A 27,224-nucleotide genomic window follows, 5' to 3' on the forward strand; every position below is an offset into this window, starting at 1 on the left:
TGAAAGGGTTACTACAGTAGACTAGCTGGGTACTTACTGTGAGTGCCACTATGTGAGTCTCAAATGTAGCCACTGGTGTATATTACATATAAAAAAGTAATTTAAATTACTTCTGTACTTCATTAATTGTCCTGTGTTTGTTTCTCTCTTTCTCTATGTCTCTGACTCTCTCACTCTGTGCCTCATTGTTTCCCCTCACTTCCTTAGTCTCTTCCTCTCCCACTTACTGTACTCAATTCACAAAGAGTTTGCTAAGGTAAAAGTTTTGCAGTGTAAAAAAAAGGTGGGTTATTAATTTGGGAAAGTGTGATCTACCACAAGGAGGCCACAAACCAGACAAACTAAAAACAGAGTTTCAATAGTTTAAAGTGGTCCCAAATCCCTAGTAATTATTGCATAGAGCAAATGGGCTTAACTTAATAAAATGTGTACCAAAACAGTTAAAAAGTCAAAACGCAATAAAAATGCTACAACCAATTTCTAAAAATAGAAATGAAAGAGCAAATTGACACCAAAATACAAAAAATCCAATAGCAATAATCTGGAATACGTATCTGTCAAAGTCCTGTTTAAGCAACATAGCTGTTGGACAAGGTCCTGCTGAAGCTATTGGTTTTGGTAGGAAAAGTTCAGAAAAGTAGAATTCAACTTTTGCGGCCACCTATCACACATAGGTCTTCCTACCAAAAGGCTTAAGCTGTTGCTTTTCATTTAGAAGATGTTTTCACACCTCATTAATTGAAAGCACCGACAGGAGCCACCTGCAAGCAGGCTTATGTTAATTAGACTACTGGAGGCTCAGGCAAAGTCTAAGCTATTAAAAGTCACTTATCCTAAATATTTATTAACAGTCTCAATTGGATTTTTTTAAACATTAAAAATAGCGTTGGAATTATTCCGGTAGCTTGTCCCAGGCCAAAGATAGCAGGGTTATGATTTTTATATGAACTATGGATTTTATCATAAGACATCTACTGCCCTTTTACAGTGAAAATAGCTTTTAGGGCTAGTCACTGTAGGTACATGCCAACACTAACTTTTTGCATTTAACAATTTTAAATCCTAGGTATACTAACGTGGGCAACAAGGCCTACTTAGGGACAACTTATGTAATATTTAAAAGTAGAGTTCTTTTGTGTCAAAAAGAGTTATTTTGACAGATTTGCGTGCAGTTTAAAAAAGATGTAGGAGTCAGGCTACAAACGTAGGCTTGAAGTTATATTTCCTTGTCAACCTAGTGGATGACACAACATGTGCTGCAGCCCACAGGTGGCATTTAACGTTTCCATGCAGTTATGTATTTCCTACACCATATACTATGGCTTTACTGGGAAGTTAAAGATGCAAGTTAGGAGTTAGCCAATTTTACCATGTTTTAGCAGTCAGAGCACATGCACTGGGAATTGGAAAGCAGTGCCCTGTTGTGCAGGGTTCAAAAGTCAGTAGCATCAGTACACATAAAATAGGACTGCCCAAGTAATAAGAGGTACTTTCTCAGTCTGATTTACTCCTGAAGTACATTTGATGTACACCTTAATTCCACGATAAATCCAGGAGTGTTTATAGACTTGTTCCTGGAATGACAGTGTTAGTCATTCTCTCTTGCACTCACTCATTCTTCCTTGATGGTTCTCACACAGACTGAAGGCCTGATTTAGAGTTTGATGAAGGGGGAATACTGCGTCACAAACGTGACGGATATCCTGTCCCTCGTATTATGATCTCTTTATAACCTATGGGGATTGCAAAATGGCAAAGGGGATATCCGTCACGTTTGTGATGGAGTAACCCCTCACCAAACTCTAAATCAGGCTCTCTGTCACTTCGCTTTTTTTTCTGTTTCCTATGCTTCTTTTTTCATGTTTCTGTCTTCCTTCGTCTGCCTATCACTTTAGCTGCAGTGCTCTGAATTTGTAATTGCTCTGAAAATACTTAACTACTGCAAAACCACAATTTCTTATGGTCAGATGCAAGTGAATTCCAAATAAATCCATGAAAAAGTCCATGACAAATATGTAAACTGTCCATTTGCTAAGTTCACAGTGATTAATTATCACTAGCAAAAACCTAATTAATCTGTGCATTGTAGGTTTCCTACTGTGAATTGTTTACATTTATGACTTTTCAAAGATTCACTGATATTGCAGGAGTGTGCATCCTACAATACAGATTCACAATAATCACCACTGAATTTCTTGGAAATCTACACAAGTCAATAATACCCTTAGGTACTCCTCCCCATGTTTACTTTGGCAGATAGGACCATTAGCACATGAACTTTAGCAGATGTAGCTTTTCATTTATTTATTTGACTATACGGATAGCTGGACAAATCCCTTCCTATACATCTGTTATAAATAGTGTTATTGGGTGTTTCCCACTGCTAATATTTGCACTTACTCCAGTGTTCTTTGACACTAAGGACCCTATTAAAAAAAAAACAATTTACACATGTAAATGTATCTATGTGTAAATTTAGTCTTGCACCTAGCAGTAGCTTTTTCTGTATTTTGTTGTTTATCATTTCCGAGTGTAAAGGTACTCATAGGTGAAGACTTACACGTCTTGACCCCCTGGTGGAGCCTCCTAGAACAGGATTTCTAGGTGTAAACTCGCTACGTTTAACTTTTCACACATAGGCAGAGGTGTCCATCAGTGAGGCGGAGCTCTTCCTACTGTAAAATATAGTCAAATGTATTTTTAAGATTGTTTATTAAACGTAAAAAAATATTTAAACTGTTTTTATAAAATATTAATGTAAATTAATTGTATATACTTATTTGAAATCTTGAATTAATAAAATATGTTACAGCACATTAACTTAAATGTGTATTAAATAATTGATTATTCAAGGTATGTTTGTTTCACTTAAAAATAATATTCCTAAAGAATAAATAAAAACCAATTATCAACAGTTTCTAATTTATTATGCATTAACGTTTAGTGAAAGTTATGTCTAGAACTGATTTCAAATGTTAATATTTAACAAATGTTAACATGTATTATAATTTAAAAAATTAAAATTACTATTATTAATTTGTAAAATAATGTAACAAGTATGTATTATATTGTATATATTTTTTCAAAAAACTAAATTCATATATTTATGTTAAAAGTTGAACTCATTATATTTATTTTAACATATTTGCTATGGCAGGTTGTATCAAGTCTCTTCTTCCATTATTTTCAGAGGATTCTATTGGAGTATTTTGCAGTACTTGTGAGTGGCTATGTATGGTGCTGACCTACTCAAATACTGGACTCAAGTGCACTTACAGCTGTTTTAGGACCTTTTTGATTGTGGCAACCTTAAAACGGCAATTTGTGTACAGCAGTGAGCCTACTCTTGTCTGTGTTTTGGTTTTTCATGTCCCTCCTGCAACAGGCTGGCATGGTGTGTGGTGGGTACCCAAGGTCCTTACACCTTATACCAGGTCCAGGTATCCCTTATTAGTGTAGTGTAGTCAGAGTATAAAAGCCAGGCTCTCTAGAGGTAGCTGTGGATGAGCAGCCAAGGCTTATCTAGGAGACATGCAAAGCTCATGCAATACCACTGTAGTCACACAATACTTACACACATGAAAGAAAATCACTATAGAGAGAAGTAGCTCTAGGGGGAGCACAAACCATGTACTTAAAAAGTGGAATGCGAGAGTTGGTCCCCCACCTGCGTATGTGGAGTGTGTAGAGGGGAGCTGGGAGTACTAGGAAAGCCCAAAGATAAGTACCACAACACCCCCCAGGGACCAGGAAAGCAGGAGTAAATCACTGTAAATTCCCCAGAACAGCGACTTGGAAGAAAAGAAGAATAATGAAAAACCCAGAAAAGACTGCAAGACACCAACAGTGGATTCCTGGACAAGAGGAACTGTGGAAGAAGGGGACCAAGTCCAACAAGCACAGCAGAGTCCAGGAAGAGCAGAAGCCCCTACCCACCAGACTGAAGGTGCAAGAGATAAGTCGACAGTGAGGAAGGAGAGTCAGTACTGCACCCTAGGAGACAAGGTCGAGTTCCTGGAGGATGCTGGTGATGTCCCATGTCGGAAGGAGGATTGCAGTCTGGTTTGCGTCTTTGGATTCTGCCAATAAGCCTTGGCACACGCAAAACTTGCTGTTACCAGAAAGTGGAGCTCTCCGGGACCATTAAGAACCAGGTGGACTCTAGCCAGGAGGGGGAGGCAGGGGGGCCCCTCAGCAATACAGAGAGCCCACAGAAGCACAGGCAGCACCCACAGGACGGGGACACGAAAGTCGAAGAAGAGGCCCACGCAGCACTATGAAAAGGGCTCCCATGCCACCAGAGAACCACTCAGGGTGCTGTGCATCGCAGGATGGAGTGCAAGGGGCTGGAGCTTCAAGATGCCTGAAGTTGCAAAGGATGCGGTTCATGGGGGTACTGTCCTGTGTGGGCAGACAAGGGCTTACCTCCACCCAAGTTGGACAGCTGGAAGAGAGGACCATCTGGACCACTTCAGTCCACCACCCGTGATGCAGAATCAATGCAGCTCATTAGGAGATGGAATCCACACAGCCGGTCATCATTGCAGTTGGTGCCTACAGAAGCAGGGGAGGTTCCTTCTTCCTTCTGGTGCAGGCTGAAGACGGGCTGTCCTCGGAGGATGCACAACCAGGGAAATGTTGCAGTTGCAGGAAGAAGCCATAGATAAAATGTTGCAGGAAGTCGTGCTTCTTTGTTGCAGCTTGTTGGGTCCTGGAGCGTCCGGATGCAGTTTCTTCAGTCAGAAGTCGAAGTGAAGGTTGCAGAGGAATCCTGCTGAAGTCTTGCAAACCAAATCTGAGGACCCATCCAAGAGAGAGACCCTAATTAGTCCTGAAAGGGGGATTGGTTACCTAGCTGGGTGACCACCTATGAGGAGGGGGCTCTGACGTCACCTACTGGCACTGATCACTGAGATGCTCCCAGAGTTCCCTGCCAACCTTGAATCCAAGATGGCAAATCCCAGGGACCCTCTGGAGGAGCTCTGAGCACCACCCCTGGGGTGGTGATGGACAGGGGAGTGGTCACTCCCCTTTCCTTTGTCCAGTTTCACACCAGAGCAGGGACTGGGGGTCCTCGAACCGGTGTAGACTGGTTTATGCAAGGAGGGCACCAAATGTTCCCTTCAAAGCATTACCAGTGGCTTGGGGAGGCTACCCCTCCCAAGCCTGTAACACATATTTCCAAAGGGAGAGGGTGTAACACCCCTCTCCCAAAGGAAATTCTTTGTTCTGCCTTCCTGGGCTTGAGCCTCTCAAGCAACAGGAGGGCAGAAACCTGTCTGGGAGGTGGCAGCAGCTTGGGCTGCCTGGAAACCCTCAGAAGGCTGTGATTGCAACACTGGGGGGTACTCTGAGGAACCACCAGAGTGCATGGAATCATACAACCACTGCCTGCAAAAGCACTGGGGTATGATTCCAACATGTTTGATACCAAACATGCCTATGTTCGGAGTTGCCATTGTGTAGCTGGACATAGGTATTGACCTATGTCCGGTACACGCATAGAATGTGTCCCGCACTCACGAAGTCCGGGAAAATGGGCCTGGAGCTCCTGGGGGCACCTCTGCGAGTGCAGGGTTGCCCTCACTCACAGGTACTTTGCACCCTGCCCTCTGGGCCATCTAGGCATGACTTATAAGTGACCTGGTGCAGTGAAAAGTGGCAGTGAAAGGGTGTTTGCACCTTTTTAGGCAGGCTGCAATGGCAATCCTGCAGAATCCTTTCCTTGGGCTCCCTACGGGTGGCAAAATATATGCTGAAGCACATTGGGATTCCCTGGAACCTCAATGCCCTGGGTACCCTGGTACCATATACTAGGGAATTGAAATGGGGTACCAGTGTGCCAATTGTGGGATGAAATACAGAATTTTGGGAGAGAGAGCATAATCACTGGGGATCCCAGCGAACACAGTCAAACACACTGACATCAGGCAGAAAAAGGGGGTAACCATACCAAGAAAGAGGGCACTTTCCTACAAAACCTATCTAAACGAAGGACAGAAAGCTAACCTTGCCCAGATGAGTCTTCCTTGTCTAAGTGGAAATATCTGGAGAGTCCATCTGCATGGAAGTGGTTACTCCCAGGTCTATGTTCCACTGTAAAGTTCATACCCTGTAGGGAAATGGACCACCTTAACAATTTGGAGTTTTCTCCTTTTATCTGTTTAAGCCATAAGAGAGGTTTGTGGTCTGTCTGAACAATGAAGTGAATACATAAGAGGCACGGTCTCAACTTCTTCAAGGCCCAGACCACAGCAAAGGCCTCACTCTCTATGGCTGACCAACGCTTTTCTGTGGGGGCCAATCTTTTGCTAATGAAAGCTACTGGTTGATCCTAACCCTCTGTATAAACTTGAGAGAGAATTGCCCCAACCCCTACCTCTGAAGCATCAGTTTGCACTATGAACCTTTTGGAGTAATTAGGGCTCTTTAGCACAGATGCAGAGCACAAGGCCTGTTTGAGTTTCTCAAAAGCTTTTTGACAGCCGGCTGTCCACAATACCTTTTTAGGAATTTTCTTAGATGTGAGGTCATTAGGAGGGGCAACAATGGAGACATAGTTCCATCTTGCCCTGTAGTGGCTGAATCTGTTCCCCACCTACTAGGTGTCCCAGATAAACCGCCTTCCCCTGCCCTATCTGGCACTTTGAAGCCTTGATAATGAGGCCTGCTTTTTGAGCAGCCTCCAAAACATTCCAGAGGTGGACCAGGTGATCATCCCAGGTGGAGCTAAAGGCAGCTATATCATCTAGCTATGCTGCACTATAGGTGTCCAGACCTTGGCGGGCTGCGTTCACCAGCCTCTGAAAAGTGGCAGGTGCATTTTTCAGACCAAAGGGCATTACTGTGAATTGGTAGTGCCCTCCAGTGGTTGAAAATGCAGTTTTAGGTTTAACATCTTCTGACAACTTAATCTGCAAATAGCCAGCAGGAAGGTGAGAAGTGCTTAGATTCTTGGCAGATGCCAGTGTATATGTGAGCTCTTCTGCCCTGGGGATAGGATGAGCATCAGTTTTGGTTACTGTATTGAGCCCTCTATAGTCAACACAAAACCTCATCGCTCTTTTCCCATTCTGAGAATGGGGTTTTGGGACCAGAACCACTGGGCTAGCCCAGGGGCTATCAGGGTGCTCAATGACTCCCAGGTCCAGCATCTTTTACACCTCTACTTTGATGCAGTCCCTTACGTGGTCAGGCTGCCTTTAGATTTTACTCTCAGGTAGGCTGTCCGCTGTATAAATGATGTGTTCACACCATGTGGTTTGTCCATGTGTAAGGGAAAACAGTTCTGAGGACTGCCCTAAGAGATTTCTGCACTCTTCTTTTTAAGACTCAGAAAGGCAATCTGCCAAGACTACCCCCTCAACTGAGCCATCAGCTGCAGAATTGGAGACAAGGACAGGGAGAGGGTCACTCTCTTCTTCTTGTCCCTCATCAGTGGCCAAGAGCAGGGTTAAGTCAGCCTTGTTATAGTAGGGCTTTAGGCGGTTCACATGAAGTACCCTGAGGAGACTTCTTGGAATGCCAAGGTCTACCAAATAAGTCACCTCACCCTTCTTTTCCACAATGGTGTGTGGTCCACTCCACTTGTCTTGGAGTGCTCGGGGAGCTAAAGGCTCCAGGACCCACACTTTCTGTCCTGGTTGGTACACAGTTAAGACAGCCTTGTGGTCATGCCATTGCTTTTGCAATTCTTGGCTGGCCTGAAGGTTTTTATTGGCCTTCTTCATGTACTCAGCCATCCTTGATCTGAGGCCAAGTACATAATCCACTATGTCTTGTTTAGGGGGCTTCAAGGGTTGTTCCCATCCCTCCTTCACAAGAGCAAGTGGACTTCTAACAGGGTGATCAAAAAGGAGTTCAAGGGGGCTGTAGCCCACTCCCTTCTGAGGTAACTCCCTGCAAGCAAAGAGGAGGCATGATTATAGGACACTTGTAGGAAGTTGGCTCTGTATGTGCTATTTCAAAGTAAGGAATAGCATGCACAGAGTCCAAGGGTTCCCCTTAGAGGTAAAATAGTGGTAAAAATAGATAATACTAATGCTCTATTTTGTGGTAGTGTGGTCGAGCAGTAGGCTTATCCAAGGAGTAGTGTTAAGCATTTGTTGTACATACACATAGGCAATAAATGAGGTACACACACTCAGAGACAAATCCAGCCAATAGGTTTTTGTATAGAAAAATATCTTTTCTTAGTTTATTTTAAGAACCACAGGTTCAAATTCTACATGTAATATCTCATTCGAAAGGTATTGCAGGTAAGTACTTTAGGAACTTTAAATCATAAAAATTGCATGTATACTTTTCAAGTTATTGACAAATAGCTGTTTTAAAAGTGGACACTTAGTGCAATTTTCACAGTTCCTGGGGGAGGTAAGTTTTTGTTAGTTTTACCAGGTAAGTAAGACACTTACAGGGTTCAGTTCTTGGTCCAAGGTAGCCCACCGTTGGGGGTTTAGAGCAACCCCAAAGTCACCACACCAGCAGCTCAGGGCCGGTCAGGTGCAGAGTTCAAAGTGGTGCCCAAAACACATAGGCTAGAATGGAGAGAAGGGGGTGCCCCGGTTCCGGTCTGCTTGCAGGTAAGTACCCGTGTCTTTGGAGGGCAGACCAGGGGGGTTTTGTAGGGCACCGGGGGGGACACAAGCCCACACAGAAATTTCACCCTCAGCAGCGCGGGGGCGGCCGGGTGCAGTGTAGAAACAAGCGTCGGGTTCGCAATGTTAGTCTATGAGAGATCTCGGGATCTCTTCAGCGCTGCAGGCAGGCAAGGGGGGGGTTCCTCGGGGAAACCTCCACTTGGGCAAGGGAGAGGGACTCCTGGGGGTCACTTCTCCAGTGAAAGTCCGGTCCTTCAGGTCCTGGGGGCTGCGGGTGCAGGGTCTCTCCCAGGCGTCGGGACTTTGGATTCAAAGAGTCGCGGTCAGGGGAAGCCTCGGGATTCCCTCTGCAGGCGGCGCTGTGGGGGCTCAGGGGGGACAGGTTTTGGTACTCACAGTATCAGAGTAGTCCTGGGGTCCCTCCTGAGGTGTTGGATCTCCACCAGCCGAGTCGGGGTCGCCGGGTGCAGTGTTGCAAGTCTCACGCTTCTTGCGGGGAGCTTGCAGGGTTCTTTCAAGGCTGCTGGAAACAAAGTTGCAGCCTTTCTTGGAGCAGGTCCGCTGTCCTCGGGAGTTTCTTGTCTTTTCGAAGCAGGGGCAGTCCTCAGAGGATGTCGAGGTCGCTGGTCCCTTTGGAAGGCGTCGCTGGAGCAGGATCTTTGGAAGGCAGGAGACAGGCCGGTGAGTTTCTGGAGCCAAGGCAGTAGTCGTCTTCTGGTCTTCCTCTGCAGGGGTTTTCAGCTAGGCAGTCCTTCTTCTTGTAGTTGCAGGAATCTAATTTTCTAGGGTTCAGGGTAGCCCTTAAATACTAAATTTAAGGGCGTGTTTAGGTCTGGGGGGTTAGTAGCCAATGGCTACTAGCCCTGAGGGTGGGTACACCCTCTTTGTGCCTCCTCCCAAGGGGAGGGGGTCACAATCCTAACCCTATTGGGGGAATCCTCCATCTGCAAGATGGAGGATTGCTAAAAGTCAGAGTCACCTCAGCTCAGGACACCTTAGGGGCTGTCCTGACTGGCCAGTGACTCCTCCTTGTTGCTTTCTTTGTTCCCTCCAGCCTTGCCGCCAAAAGTGGGGGCCGTGGCCGGAGGGGGCGGGCAACTCCACTAAGCTGGAGTGCCCTGCTGGGCTGTGACAAAGGGGTGAGCCTTTGAGGCTCACCGCCAGGTGTTACAGCTCCTGCCTGGGGGAGGTGTTAGCATCTCCACCCAGTGCAGGCTTTGTTACTGGCCTCAGAGTGACAAAGGCACTCTCCCCATGGGGCCAGCAACATGTCTCTAGTGTGGCAGGCTGCTGGAACCAGTCAGCCTACACAGATAGTTGGTTAAGTTTCAGGGGGCACCTCTAAGGTGCCCTCTGTGGTGTATTTTACAATAAAATGTACACTGGCATCAGTGTGCATTTATTGTGCTGAGAAGTTTGATACCAAACTTCCCAGTTTTCAGTGTAGCCATTATGGTGCTGTGGAGTTCGTGTTTGACAGACTCCCAGACCATATACTCTTATGGCTACCCTGCACTTACAATGTCTAAGGTTTTGTTTAGACACTGTAGGGGTACCATGCTCATGCACTGGTACCCTCACCTATGGTATAGTGCACCCTGCCTTAGGGCTGTAAGGCCTGCTAGAGGGGTGTCTTACCTATACTGCATAGGCAGTGAGAGGCTGGCATGGCACCCTGAGGGGAGTGCCATGTCGACTTACTCGTTTTGTCCTCACTAGCACACACCAGCTGGCAAGCAGTGTGTCTGTGCTGAGTGAGAGGTCTCCAGGGTGGCATAAGACATGCTGCAGCCCTTAGAGACCTTCCTTGGCATCAGGGCCCTTGGCACTAGAAGTACCAGTTACAAGGGACTTATCTGGATGCCAGGATCTGCCAATTGTGGATACAAAAGTACAGGTTAGGGAAAGAACACTGGTGCTGGGGCCTGGTTAGCAGGCCTCAGCACACTTTCAATTGTAAACATAGCATCAGCAAAGGCAAAAAGTCAGGGGGCAACCATGCCAAGGAGGCATTTCCTTACACAACCCCCCCCCAAACGAAAGAGGATGAGACTAACCTTTCCCAAGAGAGTCTTCATTTTCTAAGTGGAAGAACCTGGAAAGGCCATCTGCATTGGCATGGGCAGTCCCAGGTCTGTGTTCCACTATAAAGTCCATTCCCTGTAGGGAGATGGACCACCTCAACAGTTTAGGGTTTTCACCTTTCATTTGCATCAGCCATTTGAGAGGTCTGTGGTCAGTTTGAACTAGGAAGTGAGTCCCAAAGAGGTATGGTCTCAGCTTCTTCAGGGACCAAACCACAGCAAAGGCCTCCCTCTCAATGGCACTCCAACGCTGCTCCCTGGGGAGTAACCTCCTGCTAATGAAAGCAACAGGCTGGTCAAGGCCATCATCATTTGTTTGGGACAAAACTGCCCCTATCCCATGTTCAGAGGCATCAGTCTGCACAATGAACTGCTTAGAATAATCTGGAGCTTTTAGAACTGGTGCTGAGCACATTGCTTGTTTCAGGGTGTCAAAGGCCTGTTGGCATTCCACAGTCCAGTTCACTTTCTTGGGCATTTTCTTGGAGGTGAGTTCAGTGAGGGCTGTCACAATGGATCCATATCCCTTCACAAACCTCCTGTAATACCCAGTCAAGCCAAGGAATGCCCTGACTTGAGTCTGGGTTTTTGGAGCTACCCAGTCCAGAATAGTCTGGATCTTGGGTTGGAGTGGCTGAACTTGGCCTCCACCTACAAGGTGGCCCAAGTAAACCACAGTTCCCTGCCCTATCTGGCATTTGGATGCCTTGATAGAGAGGCCTGCAGATTGCAGAGCCTTCAAAACCTTCTTCAAGTGGACCAGGTGATCCTGCCAGGTGGAGCTAAAGACAGCAATATCATCAAGATAAGCTGTGCTAAAGGACTCCAAGCCAGCAAGGACTTGATTCACCAACCTTTGGAAGGTGGCAGGGGCATTCTTTAAACCAAAGGGCATAACAGTAAACTGATAATGCCCATCAGGTGTGGAGAATGCTGTTTTCTCTTTTGCTCCAGGTGCCATTTTTATTTGCCAGTACCCTGCTGTCAAGTCAAAGGTACTTAAGAATTTGGCAGCACCTAATTTATCTATGAGCTCATCAGCTCTTGGAATTGGATGAGCATCTGTCTTGGTGACAGAATTGAGCCCTCTGTAGTCCACACAAAACCTCATCTCTTTCTTTCCATCTTTGGTGTGAGGTTTGGGGACTAAGACCACTGGGCTAGCCCAGGGGCTGTCAGAGCGCTCAATTACTCCCAATTCTAGCATCTTGTGGACTTCCACCTTGATGCTTTCCTTAACATGGTCAGACTGTCTAAAGATTTTGTTCTTGACAGGCATGCTGTCTCCTGTGTCCACATCATGGGTACACAGGTGTGTCTGACCAGGGGTTAAGGAGAAGAGTTCAGGAAACTGTTGTAGGACTCTCCTACAATCAGCTTGCTGTTGGCCAGAGAGGGTGTCTAAGTAGATCACTCCATCTACTGTGCCATCTTTTGGGTCTGATGACAGAAGATCAGGGAGAGGTTCACTCTCTGCCTCCTGATCCTCATCTGTTACCATCAACAGATTCACATCAGCCCTGTCATGGAAGAGCTTAAGGCGGTTCACATGGATCACCCTCTTGGGGCTCCTGCTTGTGCCCAGGTCCACCAGGTAGGTGACCTGACTCTTCCTTTCTAGTACTGGGTAAGGGCCACTCCATTTGTCCTGGAGTGCCCTGGGAGCCACAGGCTCCAGAACCCAGACTTTCTGCCCTGGTTGGAACTCAACCAGTGCAGCCTTTTGGTCATACCAAAACTTCTGGAGCTGTTGGCTGGCCTCAAGGTTTTTGGTTGCCTTTTCCATGTACTCTGCCATTCTAGAGCGAAGGCCAAGTACATAGTCCACTATGTCTTGTTTAGGCTCATGAAGAGTTCTCTCCCAGCCTTCTTTAACAAGAGCAAGTGGTCCCCTTACAGGATGACCAAACAGAAGTTCAAAGGGTGAGAATCCTACTCCCTTCTGTGGCACCTCTCTGTAAGCGAAAAGCAGACATGGCAAGAGGACGTCCCATCTCCTTTTGAGCTTTTCTGGGAGCCCCATGATCATGCCTTTTAATGTCTTGTTGAATCTCTCAACTAAGCCATTAGTTTGTGGATGGTATGGTGTAGTGAATTTATAAGTCACTCCACACTCATTCCACATATGTTTCAGGTATGCTGACATGAAGTTGGCACCTCTGTCAGACACCACCTCCTTAGGAAAACCCACTCTGGTAAAGATACCAATGAGGGCCTTGGCTACTGCAGGGGCAGTAGTCGACCTAAGGGGAATAGCTTCAGGATACCTGGTAGCATGATCCACTACTACCAGGATATACATATTTCCTGAGGCTGTGGGAGGTTCCAGTGGACCAACTATGTCCACACCCACTCTTTCAAAGGGGACCCCCACCACTGGAAGTGGAATGAGGGGGGCCTTTGGGTGCCCACCTGTCTTACCACTGGCTTGACAGGTGGGGCAGGAGAGGCAAAACTCCTTAACCATGTTGGACATATTGGGCCAGTAGAAGTGGTTGACTAACCTCTCCCACGTCTTGGTTTGTCCCAAATGTCCAGCAAGGGGAATGTCATGGGCCAATGTTAGGATGAACTCTCTGAACAGCTGAGGCACTACCACTCTCCTAGTGGCACCAGGTTTGGGGTCTCTGGCCTCAGTGTACAGGAGTCCATCTTCCCAATAGACCCTATGTGTTCCATTTTTCTTTCCCTTGGACTCTTCAGCAGCTTGCTGCCTAAGGCCTTCAAGAGAGGGACAGGTTTCTTGTCCCTTACACAGCTCCTCCCTTGAGGGTCCCCCTGGGCCTAAGAGCTCAACCTGATAAGGTTCAAGCCCCAAAGGCTCAGTTCCCTCAGAGGGCAGAACTTCTTCCTGAGAAGAGAGGTTCCCTTTCTTTTGCTGTGTTGCAGTTGGTTTCCCAACTGACTTTCCTGTTCTCTTGGTAGGCTGGGCCATTCTTCCAGACTCCAGCTCTACTTGTTCACCCTGTGCCTTGCATTGTGCTCTTGTTTTCACACACACCAGTTCAGGGATACCCAGCATTGCTGCATGGGTTTTTAGTTCTACCTCAGCCCATGCTGAGGACTCCAGGTCATTTCCAAGCAGACAGTCCACTGGGATATTTGAGGAGACCACCACCTGTTTCAGGCCATTGACCCCTCCCCATTCTAAAGTAACCATTGCCATGGGATGTACTTTTCTCTGATTGTCAGCGTTGGTGAATGTGTAAGTTTTTCCAGTCAGGTATTGGCCAGGGGAAACCAGTTTCTCTGTCACCATGGTGACACTGGCACCTGTATCCCTCAGGCCCTCTATTCTAGTCCCATTAATTAAGAGTTGCTGTCTGTATTTTTGCATGTTAGGCGGCCAGACAGCTAGTGTGGCTAAATCCACCCCACCCTCAGAAACTAGAGTAGCTTCAGTGTGGACCCTGATTTGCTCTGGGCACACTGTTGATCCCACTTGGAGACTAGCCATACCAGTGTTACCTGGATGGGAGTTTGGAGTGGAACTTTTCTTGGGACAGGCCTTGTCTCCAGTTTGGTGTCCATGCTGTTTACAGCTATGACACCAGGCCTTTTTGGGATCAAAGTTTTTACCCTTGTACCCATTGTTTTGTGAAGAGGCTCTGGGCCCACCCTCCTGTGCAGGTTTTTGGGGGCCTGTAGAAGACTCTTTACTATTTTTAGTTTTGGTTGTCTCATCACTCTTCCCCTGGGGAGTCTTTGTGACCCCTTTCTTTTGGTCACCCCCTGTTGAAGTCTTGGACACCCTTGTCTTGACCCAATGGTCCGCCTTCTTTCCCAATTCTTGGGGAGAAATTGGTCCTAGGTCTACCAGATGCTGATGCAGTTTATCATTGAAACAATTACTTAACAGGTGTTCTTTCACAAATAAATTGTACAGCCCATCATAATTACTTACACCACTGCCTTGAATCCAACCATCTAGTGTTTTCACTGAGTAGTCTACAAAGTCAACCCAGGTCTGGCTCGAGGATTTTTGAGCCCCCCTGAATCTAATCCTATACTCCTCAGTGGAGAATCCAAAGCCGTCAATCAGGGTACCCTTCATGAGGTCATAAGATTCTGCATCTTGTCCAGAGAGTGTGAGGAGTCTATCCCTACACTTTCCTGTGAACATTTCCCAAAGGAGAGCACCCCAGTGAGATCTGTTCACTTTTCTGGTTACACAAGCCCTCTCAAAAGCTGTGAACCATTTGGTGATGTCATCACCATCTTCATATTTAGTTACAATCCCTTTAGGGATTTTCAACATGTCAGGAGAATCTCTGACCCTATTTATGTTGCTGCCACCATTGATGGGTCCTAGGCCCATCTCTTGTCTTTCCCTCTCTATGGCTAGGATCTGTCTTTCCAAAGCCAATCTTTTGGCCATCCTGGCTAACTGGATGTCCTCTTCACTGGGGTTATCCTCAGTGATTTCAGAGGTGTTGGTCTCTCCTGTGAGGGAACCAGCATCTCTGACTATTATTTTTGGAGTCAGGGTTTGAGGGACCCTGTTCTCCCTAGATAGGACTGGTAGGGGGGAATTGTCCTCCAAGTCACTATCCTCTTCCTCTGAGTTGCCACCTTCAGAGGGGTTGGCCTTTTCAAACTCTGCCAAAAGCTCCTGGAGCTGTATTTTGGTAGGTTTGGGGCCCATTGTTATTTTCTTTATTTTACAGAGTGACCTTAGCTCCCTCATCTTAAGATGGAGGTAAGGTGTGGTGTCGAGTTCCACCACAGTCACATCTGTGCTAGACATTTTGCTTCTAAAAGTTGGAATACTTTTTAAGAATCTACAACTGGTTCTAGAATCTAATTCAAACTTTTACAAACTTTTAAACTCTAAAAGAAATGCTAAACAGGATCTAACACAAGGCCCTAGCAGGTCTTTTAAGAATTTAGAAAACTTTTCAAATTGCAAAAATCAATTTCTAATGACAATTTTGGAATTTGTCGTGTGATCAGGTATTGGCTGAGTAGTCCAGCAAATGCAAAGTCTTGTACCCCACCGCTGATCCACCAATGTAGGAAGTTGGCTCTGTATGTGCTATTTCAAAGTAAGGAATAGCATGCACAGAGTCCAAGGGTTCCCCTTAGAGGTAAAATAGTGGTAAAAATAGATAATACTAATGCTCTATTTTGTGGTAGTGTGGTCGAGCAGTAGGCTTATCCAAGGAGTAGTGTTAAGCATTTGTTGTACATACACATAGGCAATAAATGAGGTACACACACTCAGAGACAAATCCAGCCAATAGGTTTTTGTATAGAAAAATATATTTTCTTAGTTTATTTTAAGAACCACAGGTTCAAATTCTAAATGTAATATCTAATTCGAAAGGTATTGCAGGTAAGTACTTCAGGAACTTTAAATCATAAAAATTGCATGTATACTTTTCAAGTTATTGACAAATAGCTGTTTTAAAAGTGGACACAGTGCAATTTTCACAGTTCCTGGGGGAGGTAAGTTTTTGTTAGTTTTACCAGGTAAGTAAGATACTTACAGGGTTCAGTTCTTGGTCCAAGGTAGCCCACCGTTGGGGGTTTAGAGCAACCCCAAAGTCACCACACCAGCAGCTCAGGGCCGGTCAGGTGCAGAGTTCAAAGTGGTGCCCAAAACACATAGGCTAGAATGGAGAGAAGGGGGTGCCCCGGTTCCGGTCTGCTTGCAGGTAAGTACCCGCGTCTTCGGAGGGCAGACCAGGGGGGTTTTGTAGGGCACCGGGGGGGACACAAGCCCACACAGAAATTTCACCCTCAGCAGCGCGGGGGCGGCCGGGTGCAGTGTAGAAACAAGCGTCGGGTTCGCAATGTTAGTCTATGAGAGATCTCGGGATCTCTTCAGCGCTGCAGGCAGGCAAGGGGGGGGTTCCTCGGGGAAACCTCCACTTGGGCAAGGGAGAGGGACTCCTGGGGGTCACTTCTCCAGTGAAAGTCCGGTCCTTCAGGTCCTGGGGGCTGCGGGTGCAGGGTCTCTCCCAGGCGTCGGGACTTTGGATTCAAAGAGTCGCGGTCAGGGGAAGCCTCGGGATTCCCTCTGCAGGCGGCGCTGTGGGGGCTCAGGGGGGACAGGTTTTGGTACTCACAGTATCAGAGTAGTCCTGGGGTCCCTCCTGAGGTGTTGGATCTCCACCAGCCGAGTCGGGGTCGCCGGGTGCAGTGTTGCAAGTCTCACGCTTCTTGCGGGGAGCTTGCAGGGTTCTTTCAAGGCTGCTGGAAACAAAGTTGCAGCCTTTCTTGGAGCAGGTCCGCTGTCCTCGGGAGTTTCTTGTCTTTTCGAAGCAGGGGCAGTCCTCAGAGGATGTCGAGGTCGCTGGTCCCTTTGGAAGGCGTCGCTGGAGCAGGATCTTTGGAAGGCAGGAGACAGGCCGGTGAGTTTCTGGAGCCAAGGCAGTAGTCGTCTTCTGGTCTTCCTCTGCAGGGGTTTTCAGCTAGGCAGTCCTTCTTCTTGTAGTTGCAGGAATCTAATTTTCTAGGGTTCAGGGTAGCCCTTAAATACTAAATTTAAGGGCGTGTTTAGGTCTGGGGGGTTAGTAGCCAATGGCTACTAGCCCTGAGGGTGGGTACACCCTCTTTGTGCCTCCTCCCAAGGGGAGGGGGTCACAATCCTAACCCTATTGGGGGAATCCTCCATCTGCAAGATGGAGGATTGCTAAAAGTCAGAGTCACCTCAGCTCAGGACACCTTAGGGGCTGTCCTGACTGGCCAGTGACTCCTCCTTGTTGCTTTCTTTGTTCCCTCCAGCCTTGCCGCCAAAAGTGGGGGCCGTGGCCGGAGGGGGCGGGCAACTCCACTAAGCTGGAGTGCCCTGCTGGGCTGTGACAAAGGGGTGAGCCTTTGAGGCTCACCGCCAGGTGTTACAGCTCCTGCCTGGGGGAGGTGTTAGCATCTCCACCCAGTGCAGGCTTTGTTACTGGCCTCAGAGTGACAAAGGCACTCTCCCCATGGGGCCAGCAACATGTCTCTAGTGTGGCAGGCTGCTGGAACCAGTCAGCCTACACAGATAGTTGGTTAAGTTTCAGGGGGCACCTCTAAGGTGCCCTCTGTGGTGTATTTTACAATAAAATGTACACTGGCATCAGTGTGCATTTATTGTGCTGAGAAGTTTGATACCAAACTTCCCAGTTTTCAGTGTAGCCATTATGGTGCTGTGGAGTTCGTGTTTGACAGACTCCCAGACCATATACTCTTATGGCTACCCTGCACTTACAATGTCTAAGGTTTTGTTTAGACACTGTAGGGGTACCATGCTCATGCACTGGTACCCTCACCTATGGTATAGTGCACCCTGCCTTAGGGCTGTAAGGCCTGCTAGAGGGGTGTCTTACCTATACTGCATAGGCAGTGAGAGGCTGGCATGGCACCCTGAGGGGAGTGCCATGTCGACTTACTCGTTTTGTCCTCACTAGCACACACCAGCTGGCAAGCAGTGTGTCTGTGCTGAGTGAGAGGTCTCCAGGGTGGCATAAGACATGCTGCAGCCCTTAGAGACCTTCCTTGGCATCAGGGCCCTTGGCACTAGAAGTACCAGTTACAAGGGACTTATCTGGATGCCAGGATCTGCCAATTGTGGATACAAAAGTACAGGTTAGGGAAAGAACACTGGTGCTGGGGCCTGGTTAGCAGGCCTCAGCACACTTTCAATTGTAAACATAGCATCAGCAAAGGCAAAAAGTCAGGGGGCAACCATGCCAAGGAGGCATTTCCTTACAACACTCAACCAACCCATTTGTTTGCGGATGGTAAGGTGTGGTGAATTTATAAGTTACACTACACTCATTCCACATAGCTTTCAAGTATGCAGACATTAATTTACTACCTCTGTCTGATACAACCTCTTTTGGAATACTCACCCTGGAAGGAGCTGTAGTGGTCCTCAGGGGGGTGGCTTCTGAATACCTGGTGGCATGGTCCACCACCACCAGAATAAATCTGTTTCTAGAAGCTGTAGGAGGCCAACAATGTCAACCCCTGACCTTGCTAAGGGTACCCCAACCACAGGAAGTGGAATTAAGGGGGCCTTTGGGGTGCCACCTGTCTTGCCACTGGCTTGACAGGTGACACAGGACAGACAAAACTGCTTTGTGTCTTCTGACATATGGGGCCAGTGAAAGTGAGGGACCAGTCTGTCCCAAGTTTTGCTTTGTCCCAGGTGTCAGGCTAGGGGAATGTCATGGGCCAAGGTCAATACCAACTCTGTATTGCAGAGGTACTACCAATATCCTGGTGGCACCAGGTTTGGATTCCCCAGGTTCTGAATACAGGAGGTTGTCCTCCCAGTACACCTTGTGGGTGCCACTGACACCCCCTGCTTCCTGTTTGACAGCTTGCTGTCTCAAACCCTCAAGTGTGAGACAAGTCTTTTGACCCACACTTAACTCCTCCCTGGCAGGCCTCCTTGCACCTAAGTGCTCAGCTGTGTCAGCCTTCAGTTCTTCAGGCGTAGAGTCTGCCCAAGGAGTAGATTCCTCTTCCTCAAAGGGGAATCATCAGTGGAGAGAGGAGTAGGGGATAGTTTCTTGCCCCTTCTACCCCTGCTTTTGGGAAGCTCTTCGTCCATTGTTTCAGGATCCAAATTCCCCTGTTCTCTTTGCTTCTTGGCCTGAGCCCTGGTTAAAGCAAAGATATGCCCAGGAATTCCAAGCATGGCTGCATGGACCTCCAACTCTACTTCAGCTCCAGCTGAAGTCTCCAGGTTGTTCCCTAGTAGACACTCTACAGGTAGGTCTGTGAACACTACAGCTTTTTTAGGACCAGTAACCCCCCCCAACTGAGATCAACAACTGACATGGGGTGGCTCACAGTATTATTGTGGGCGCCAGTCATTTGGTACTGATGACCAAGTGGGTGTTGCTCAGGGGACACCAGTTTTTCAGTCACCATGGTGACACTGGCACATGCGTCCCTGTAGGCCTCAACGTGAACACCATTGATTAGGGGTTGTAGCTTGTACTTATCCATATTAAGGGGACAAGCAACAAGGGTGGCAAGGTCAATGCCACCATCAGAGACTAAAACAGCCTCAGTGGTTTTCCTAACTAAACCAGTTTCCACTACACTTCCCAGAGTTAGCTCTGCTACACCCTTGGATTGACTATTAGTAGTATTAGTCTTCCTACCACTACTGCTATTGCTAGTGGCACTAGTTGTAGGAATGGGAGTAGTAGTGGTGGGAGGTGTGGTGCTTTTCTTAGGACAGGAGCTGTCTCCTGCCCTATGGCCTTTATTTTTACAAATATAGCACCAAGGCTTTTTGTTCTGATTGTTGTTGGAAGAAGATTTAGACCCACCCTCAGAAGAGTTTTGTGGGCCTGATGAAGACTCCTTTTTATCTTTGTCCCTACCTTTGTCATGATACTTGCCACCTTCCTTCTTCTTGTCTTTGTCACCCCCTGTATGAGCTTTTCTGCTCACCCTTATTCTGACCCATTTGTCTGCATTCTTTGCCAGTTCTTGGGGAGAGGTCAGATTTGAGTCTACCAAGTATTGTTGGAACAAATCAGACACACAATTATTCAAAATATGCTCTCTCAATAGTAAATTGACAAGCCCTCATAGTCAGACACTTTGATGCCATGTAACCAGCCTTCTAAAACTTTCACAGAACAGTCCACAAAGTCAACCCAATCCTGTGAGGCCTCTTTTCAGGTCTCCCTGAACTTAATCCTGTATAGCTCAGTGGTGAGACCAAAACCATCTAAGTGTGCAGTTTTGAGAACTGTGTAATTGTCTGCATCCTCTTCTCAAACAGTGAGAAGTATATCCCTCCCCTTGTCAGAGAAGGACAACCAGAGGATAGCAGCCCACTGCCTTTGAGGGACCCTCTGAACTTTACAGGCCCTCTCAAGTGCAGCAAACCACTTGCAGATGTCATCCCCCACCTTGTATGGGGGAACAATTTTGTGCAGGTTTCCGGAAATATAAAGAGTCCTCCCTGACTCTGTAATCCCTGAAGCCTGAGCTGCTGCCACCATGGGTTGTTAACCCCAACCCCTGTCTATCTTTCTCCACTGCCAAGGCCTCCCTGTCAAGGGCTAGCTGTGCCTGCTGCAGCCTCAGCCTGGGGTCCTCCAGTCTAAGTTTCCTGAGCTCTCTACCTATAGAGTTATCCCCTGGAGTTGTGCAGTGTGATCCCTCAGACACCGAAGTGACATGAGAGTGAGCAGAGGTGGATATATTCCTAGGTTAAGTGACCCTTTCTACTTGCTCTCTGGGTGTAAAGGGAGACTTACCAGTTTGACTTCCCTTCCCAGTACCAGCTGTGTTAGTGGGTCTGCTAGGAACTTTAAGACTCTGTGAGGTACCCTCCCCCAGATCTAGAATGCCATTTTCTTACTGAGAGGGGTTAGTGTCTACCTCCTCCTCCTGGCCACTAGCTTGATCCTGGTCATCCTGGGGGAGAAGGACTAAGAGCAGACTCTTATTAGGGTACCTCTATGTGTCTAGCTTTCTCTCTGCACGCAATCCCTTCAATTCCTTGAAGGGCAGGTTCTCAGAGGGAGAGTTTATGACCTCAGAGGTGTACCCAGTTGCAGACGTGGTGTGTGTTAGTATAGTGTAGGGTGCACCTAACCAACCTAACTCCTAGTCTCTCTGAAATACGCTTAGAGCAAGGGCTATGCCTATACCCTAGCTTATCTAAACTTCAGAGACTAGCTTTCTTCACTAGGTACTATGTATACCTCTAGGCAAGGAGTGGTCTTTCATGTGGAAAGCACCAGGTGACAGAGTAATAAGGCAATGGCAAATGCTTATCCCACCACTGCACCACCAACGTAGGAGGCTGGCCTGGTGTGTGGTGGGTACCCAAGGTACTTCCACCTTATACCAGGTCCAGGTATCCCTTAGTAGTGTAGTGTAGTCATTGTCCTGCAGCCAGGATCTCTAGAGGTAGCTGTGGATGAGCAGCCAAGGCTTATCTATGAGACATGCAAAGCTTATGCAATACCATTGTAGTCACACAATACTTACACACATGAAAGAAAACACTCAGGGCCTCATTCTGACCCGGACGGGCGGCGGACGCCGCCCGCCGGGCGGAAACCGCCCAAACACCGCCCGCGGTCAGAAGACCGCGGGGGGCATTTCAACTTTCCCGCCGGCCCAGCGGGAAAGCGCCTTCCACGAGGATGCCGGCTCCGAATGGAGCCGGCGGAGTGGAAGGTGTGCGACGGGTGCTGTGGCACCCGTCGCGCTTTTCAGTGTCTGCTAAGCAGACACTGAAAAGCAATGTGGGGCCCTGTTAGGGGGCCCCTGCAGTGCCCATGCCATTGGCATGGGCACTGCAGGGGCCCCCAGGGGCCCCACGACACCCGTTCCCGCCAGCCAGGTTCTGGCGGTGTAAACCGCCAGAACCAGGCTGGCGGGAAGGGGGTCGGAATCCCCATGGCGGCGCAGCTTGCTGCGCCGCCATGGAGGATTCCCATGGGCAGCGGGAAACCGGCGGGAGACCGCTGGTTTCCCGTTTCTGACCGCGGCGTTACCGCCGCGGTCAGAATGCCCATGAATGCACCGCCAGCCTGTTGGCGGTGCATTCGCTGCCCTCGGCCCTGGCGGATTCAATCCGCCAGGGTCAGAATGAGGGCCTCAGTGTTACAAAAATAAAGATACTTTATTTTGGTGACACAAATACCAAAAATACCATAGGGGCTATACTCCCTTAGGAGGTTAGTAATACACAATTTATATACACTGGTATACTAGTATGCAGAAATAGGCATAAAAACAGATAAAAAAACAGTGCAATTAGAGAAAATCAAAATAAAGAGAAATATCCCTAGGGGGAGCACAAACTGTGTACTATAAAAGTGGAATGCGGGAGTCGGTCCCCCACCTCGGTAAGTGGAGTGTGTAGAATGGAGCTGGGAGTACTAGGAAAGCCCAAAGGTAAGTACCATAACACCCCCCAGCGACCAGGGAAGCAGAAGTAAATCACTGTAAATTCCCCAGAACAGTGACTTGGAAGAAAAGAAGAACAATGCAAAGCTCAAAAGAGACTGCAAGACACCAACAGTGGATTCCTGGACAAGAGGACCTGTGGAAGAAGGGGACCAAGTCCAACAAGCACAGCAGAGTCCAGGAAGGGCAGGAGCCCCTATCCACCAGACTGAAGTTACAAGAGATGTGTCGACGGTGAGGAAGGAGAGTCAGTACCGCACCCAAGAAGACAAAGTCGAGTTCCTGGAGGATACAGATGATGTCCCATGTCGGAAGGAGGATTGCAGTCTAGTTTCTGTCTTCGGATTCTGCCAACAAGCCTTCCCACACGCAAAACTTGCGGTTAGCTGAAAGTGGAGCTGCCCAGAACGAGGAAGGACCAGCTGGACTCCACCCAGGAGAGGAGTTAGAGGGGGCATTCAGCAACACAGAGAGCCCACAGAAGTACAGGCAGCACCCACAGGACGGGGACACGAAAGTCGAAGAAGAGGCCCACGCAGCACTACAAAAAGGGCTCCTATGCCACCAGAGAACCACTCAAGGAGCTGTGCGTCGCAGGATGGAGTGCTGGGGGTTGGAGCTCCAAGATGCCTGAAGATCCCTTGGAAAAAATGCCAACAAACCTTGGCAGCTGCAAAGAACACGGTGCAAGGGGGAACTGTCCTGCGTGGGCAGACAAGGGCTTACGTCCACACAAGTTGGACAGCTGGAAGAGAGGACCATCGGGACCACTTCAGTCCATCACCTGTGATGCAGGATCCACGCAGCTCAGCAGGAGAGGGGATCCACTCAGGCAGTCATTGTCGCAGTTGGTGCCTGCAGAAGCAGGGGAGTGACTCCTTCACTCCAAGGGAGATTTCTTCTTCCTTCTGGTGCAGGCTGAAGACAGGCTGCCCTCAGAGGATGCATGACTGGGGAAATGTTGCAGTTGCTGGAAGGAGCCATGGATACATCGTTGCAGGGGCATCTTGCTTCTTTGTTGCAGCTTGTCTGGTCCTGGAGCGTCTGGATGCAGTTTCTTCAGTCAGAAGTCGAAGTGGAGGTTGCAGAGGAATCCTGCTGGAGTCTTGCAAACCGAATCTGAGGACCCACCCAAGAGAGAGGCCCTACATATCCCTGAAAGGAAGATTGGTCACCTCGGTGGGTTAGCACTTATCAGGAGGGGGCTCTGATGTCACCTGCTGGCATTGGGAGAGAGAGCATAATCACTGGGGTCCTGTTTAGCAGGACCCCAGTGAAAACAGTCAAACACACTGACATCAGGCAGAACAAGGGGGTAACCATACCAAGAAAAAGTGTACCTTCCTACACCTCCATAAATCCCTTCTTGCCCTGACCTAAGCTCCTCCCACTTAGGTATTTCAATTTTTCAGCCACTTCCCCTGAGCATCCCACATTTTGTCCTAAAACTTAGACCACAGAGAAAAGATAGGAGAGGCAGAGGATTCTGCACGCATGTTTGTGAATGACATTTTGTAGTATGGGTCTAGCACTGTGGTACTTCTCAACATACTATAAAATGCAGTTTGGTAATGGGTACCAATGTGTAGATGTGCAAATTGGGTGTAAAACCAGGACTGAAAAGTATTGTGATAACAACATAAAGTTACAACTTTGCTGTGATCACTCCCTTCACAGTGGAAAACAATGTTACCACCCATGAACCACGACATAAGACTGCAAAACAATATGCCATTACTGCAGATTGTCTACCATTGTAACTTACATCATCTAGCATTAATTTACGAAAGGATTTTGCGGTCACAAATGGCAAATGGGACGTTTACAACCACTAAAAAGCCTTCTGACATATACCAACCCTATTTTGTAAGTCGGTAACCTATTACCAATTTGCAAAATAGTGTTTGCGATTCAGTATTAGGAAGGGGCGTGTAAACAGCGTCCCTTCCAAATTGCAAGTCGCGGGGCCATGTATTATGTGTTATGACCAAAATGTGGTTGCAAAACGTTTGTAGGTAACCACAAGTTTCAAATTGGCAGTAGTCCATTCGCAAACAGGGGAATGGGGGTGTCAACATTTTTTATGAGCAGGCAGTGGTACCATGGACCACTTCCTACTCTTAAAAAACGAAAATAAATCTTTTCAGTTTTGTTTTTGAAATGCATCCCATTTTTCTGTAAGGAAAATGGACTGCATTTAAAAAAATTGCCTTATTTAAAAAGAAGTCACAGACATGGTGGTCTGCTGAACCAAGCAGGCAACCATTCCTGTGGGTGCAAGCCATTTACAATGGGTCGCAAATTTCGACCTGCCTCATGAATACTAAAGAGGCAGATCCCTTGCGACCTGTTTGGGAATCACAAAGTGTCTGAGACACTGTTGCAGATCACATTTTATCTTTTTCTAATTGTGTGTTGCAAAAAGTCGCATTTAGGAAGTCGCAAATTCCAGCGATAGTACATGTTACCCTTTGTGCCTTGTGTGCCCTCAAATGGGATACATATTGTTTATGCTCTTGACTTGAAAATGTTGTGAATTGCTCTCTTAGTTATTTATGCAAGCAAATATGATGTTATGCTATAATTCTTTCAGCTTTCAGTTTAAAACGTCAGTAATATCACTTTTGTCTGTTGTAGTGAAATTGGCATCTCCATCCATCCTCCTGAACCAGATGAAGCACAGATGAGAGGTGAGATATCTGCTCATGGTCAACTACCAATTGGGTTCAATTGCTAATGCAAAGGACTTATTGAAGGCAGTGTTTTCCAGGCATCTGAAGTCTTGAGATTAAAAACGGTTATGTTAATGTATGAGACCAAGAAAAATATGTATTTCGTAGGCATTAAATCAAATGAATTTATGAAATCAAATGATTATCTGCAGCCAAGTAAGACCCTTCGTTAAGAGGCAGATCCTGTGCTTACCATAACACAGTGACTCAAGTTGCACCTTCCTGAAGAAGATCAATACAGCCAAAAGCCATCTGGGATTCTTGTGTTCAAGTATAGAGCAGACATGACCTGGCCAGAGATCTAGCTGTTATTAGTGCCTCAGGATACTAAACCAGGAGGATGAAGGAGCCCACTGCACCCAAGTTGTGCCTATGCTTTACATTTTAGCGAGTATGTTGGAAGGGCCATTTTTGCTTCTTGCATTATTCTTATGACAACCTTGCTGCTGAAATGCTAAAATTGGACCTGGACCAAGGCTGATCTGCCTTTGTTTGGTCCCCATGTATAATGATACAGACCCGCTAAAAACAAAGTCTTTGGATCCACCCAGTGTAATGAAGTTAAGATTCATTCAAGCATTTAAATTCATCAAAATTCTTGTGATCTTATTGAAACTAATAAGGCATTGTTGAAATGAACACAGTCCACAAAAAGTTATTGTGACATTTCAAAAGCACTGATGACACTGTAGACAGGGATAAATTGCTAGTATAGAGATGTCCCCCACTGGAGATAGTTGGAGCAATGTTTGCGTTACATTAGATTACACTTTGTCTGGCAATTTTACACGCGAGGTGGTGCAAATTTGCGCCTCCATTTGCTGTGATTAAGAGATGTGCCCCAACCGACCAATAGAAAATGTAATTTTTGCACAGGCAATTCGGTGAACATGACTTTTAGTACTACTGAGTTCATGCAAATGACAGCGCTTAATTTGTCATTACAATATTTAACATTAATTTCTGACCCTTGATATCGGCGTCAGAGAGGAGTTAAATAAAGCTCTGTGTATAACGCTAAATAATAACATAAATAACACTTAGGCTCTCATTATGACTGTGGCGGTCTTTTCTGAAGACCGCAGCAGCCGCGGGCGCAAGAAGACCGGCAGTGCTTCCAACCGATATCCGCACCGCCAGCGTTCGGATATCCAGCGGCATTCACTACGGTGGTCGGCAGCGCTTATGCGGTTCCACTGCTGGCACTGCTACACCAGAAAAAAGACTGCCCACAGAATTAGGACCAGTAATTCTGTGTGGCGGTCTTTATCTGGTGTGGCGGTGGCAGTGCCAGCGGTGGGAGTGTTGGGTCCCATCCACGCACTGAGGAGCACCTTGTTGGATGAGGTGAGTGTCATCCATAAGGGGAGGGGGGCAGGGGTGTGTGAATGGGTATGTGTAAGTGTGTGAGTGTGTGTATGCGTGTCATGAATGTAGGGGGAGGGAGGAGGATTGATTGTGCATGTGTGCGTGTGTGGCTGTGTAAATGTGGTGATGCGTGTGTGTATGCATGTGGACAGGGTGAGGGTGTGTCCATGGATGAATGAGTAAGGGGGGTGTGAGTGAGTGCGTGCATGCAGGTGCGCATATGTTTGTATGTGTATATGGTAGTTGTGTGTGTGTGTGTGCATGTGGTGAAATACGATTGGGGGTGCAGGGTGTGGTTGTGTGAAGATGAGTTAGGGGGTGGTATGTATGTATGTATGTATGTAGTAGAAGGGAGGGGGTGGGGAATGGAGAATGTATGCGTGCGTATGTGATGTGTATGGGTATATTTGTATGGGGTGAATGTTGTGAGTGCACGTGTGAGTGGGGGGGTGTCTGTGTGTGATTGTGGGTGAGTGCATGTGTGCATGTGTGTGTGGAGGTGTTTGGGGGTGTATCCCGGAGACAGGAACACAAGTTCCTGTCGTCAGGTTACCTTT

At 47.4% G+C, this 27,224-nt stretch overlaps 1 protein-coding gene across 2 annotated transcripts in view; it reads left to right on the forward strand.

Annotated features, from left to right (window-relative positions):
- Positions 1-27,224, forward strand: part of OBSCN (obscurin, cytoskeletal calmodulin and titin-interacting RhoGEF) — a 1,961,032-nt gene that overhangs the window by 968,792 nt on the left and 965,016 nt on the right. For both annotated transcript variants that reach the window (XM_069211034.1, XM_069211033.1), the window contains one exon: positions 25,205-25,257. In XM_069211034.1, the coding sequence (XP_069067135.1) occupies positions 25,205-25,257 (53 nt within the window). The remainder of the gene's footprint in view (positions 1-25,204; positions 25,258-27,224) is intronic.

This window comes from Pleurodeles waltl, chromosome 10 (genome assembly GCF_031143425.1).
Source record: "Pleurodeles waltl isolate 20211129_DDA chromosome 10, aPleWal1.hap1.20221129, whole genome shotgun sequence".
In the NCBI taxonomy this organism is placed as follows: Eukaryota; Metazoa; Chordata; class Amphibia; order Caudata; family Salamandridae; genus Pleurodeles; species Pleurodeles waltl.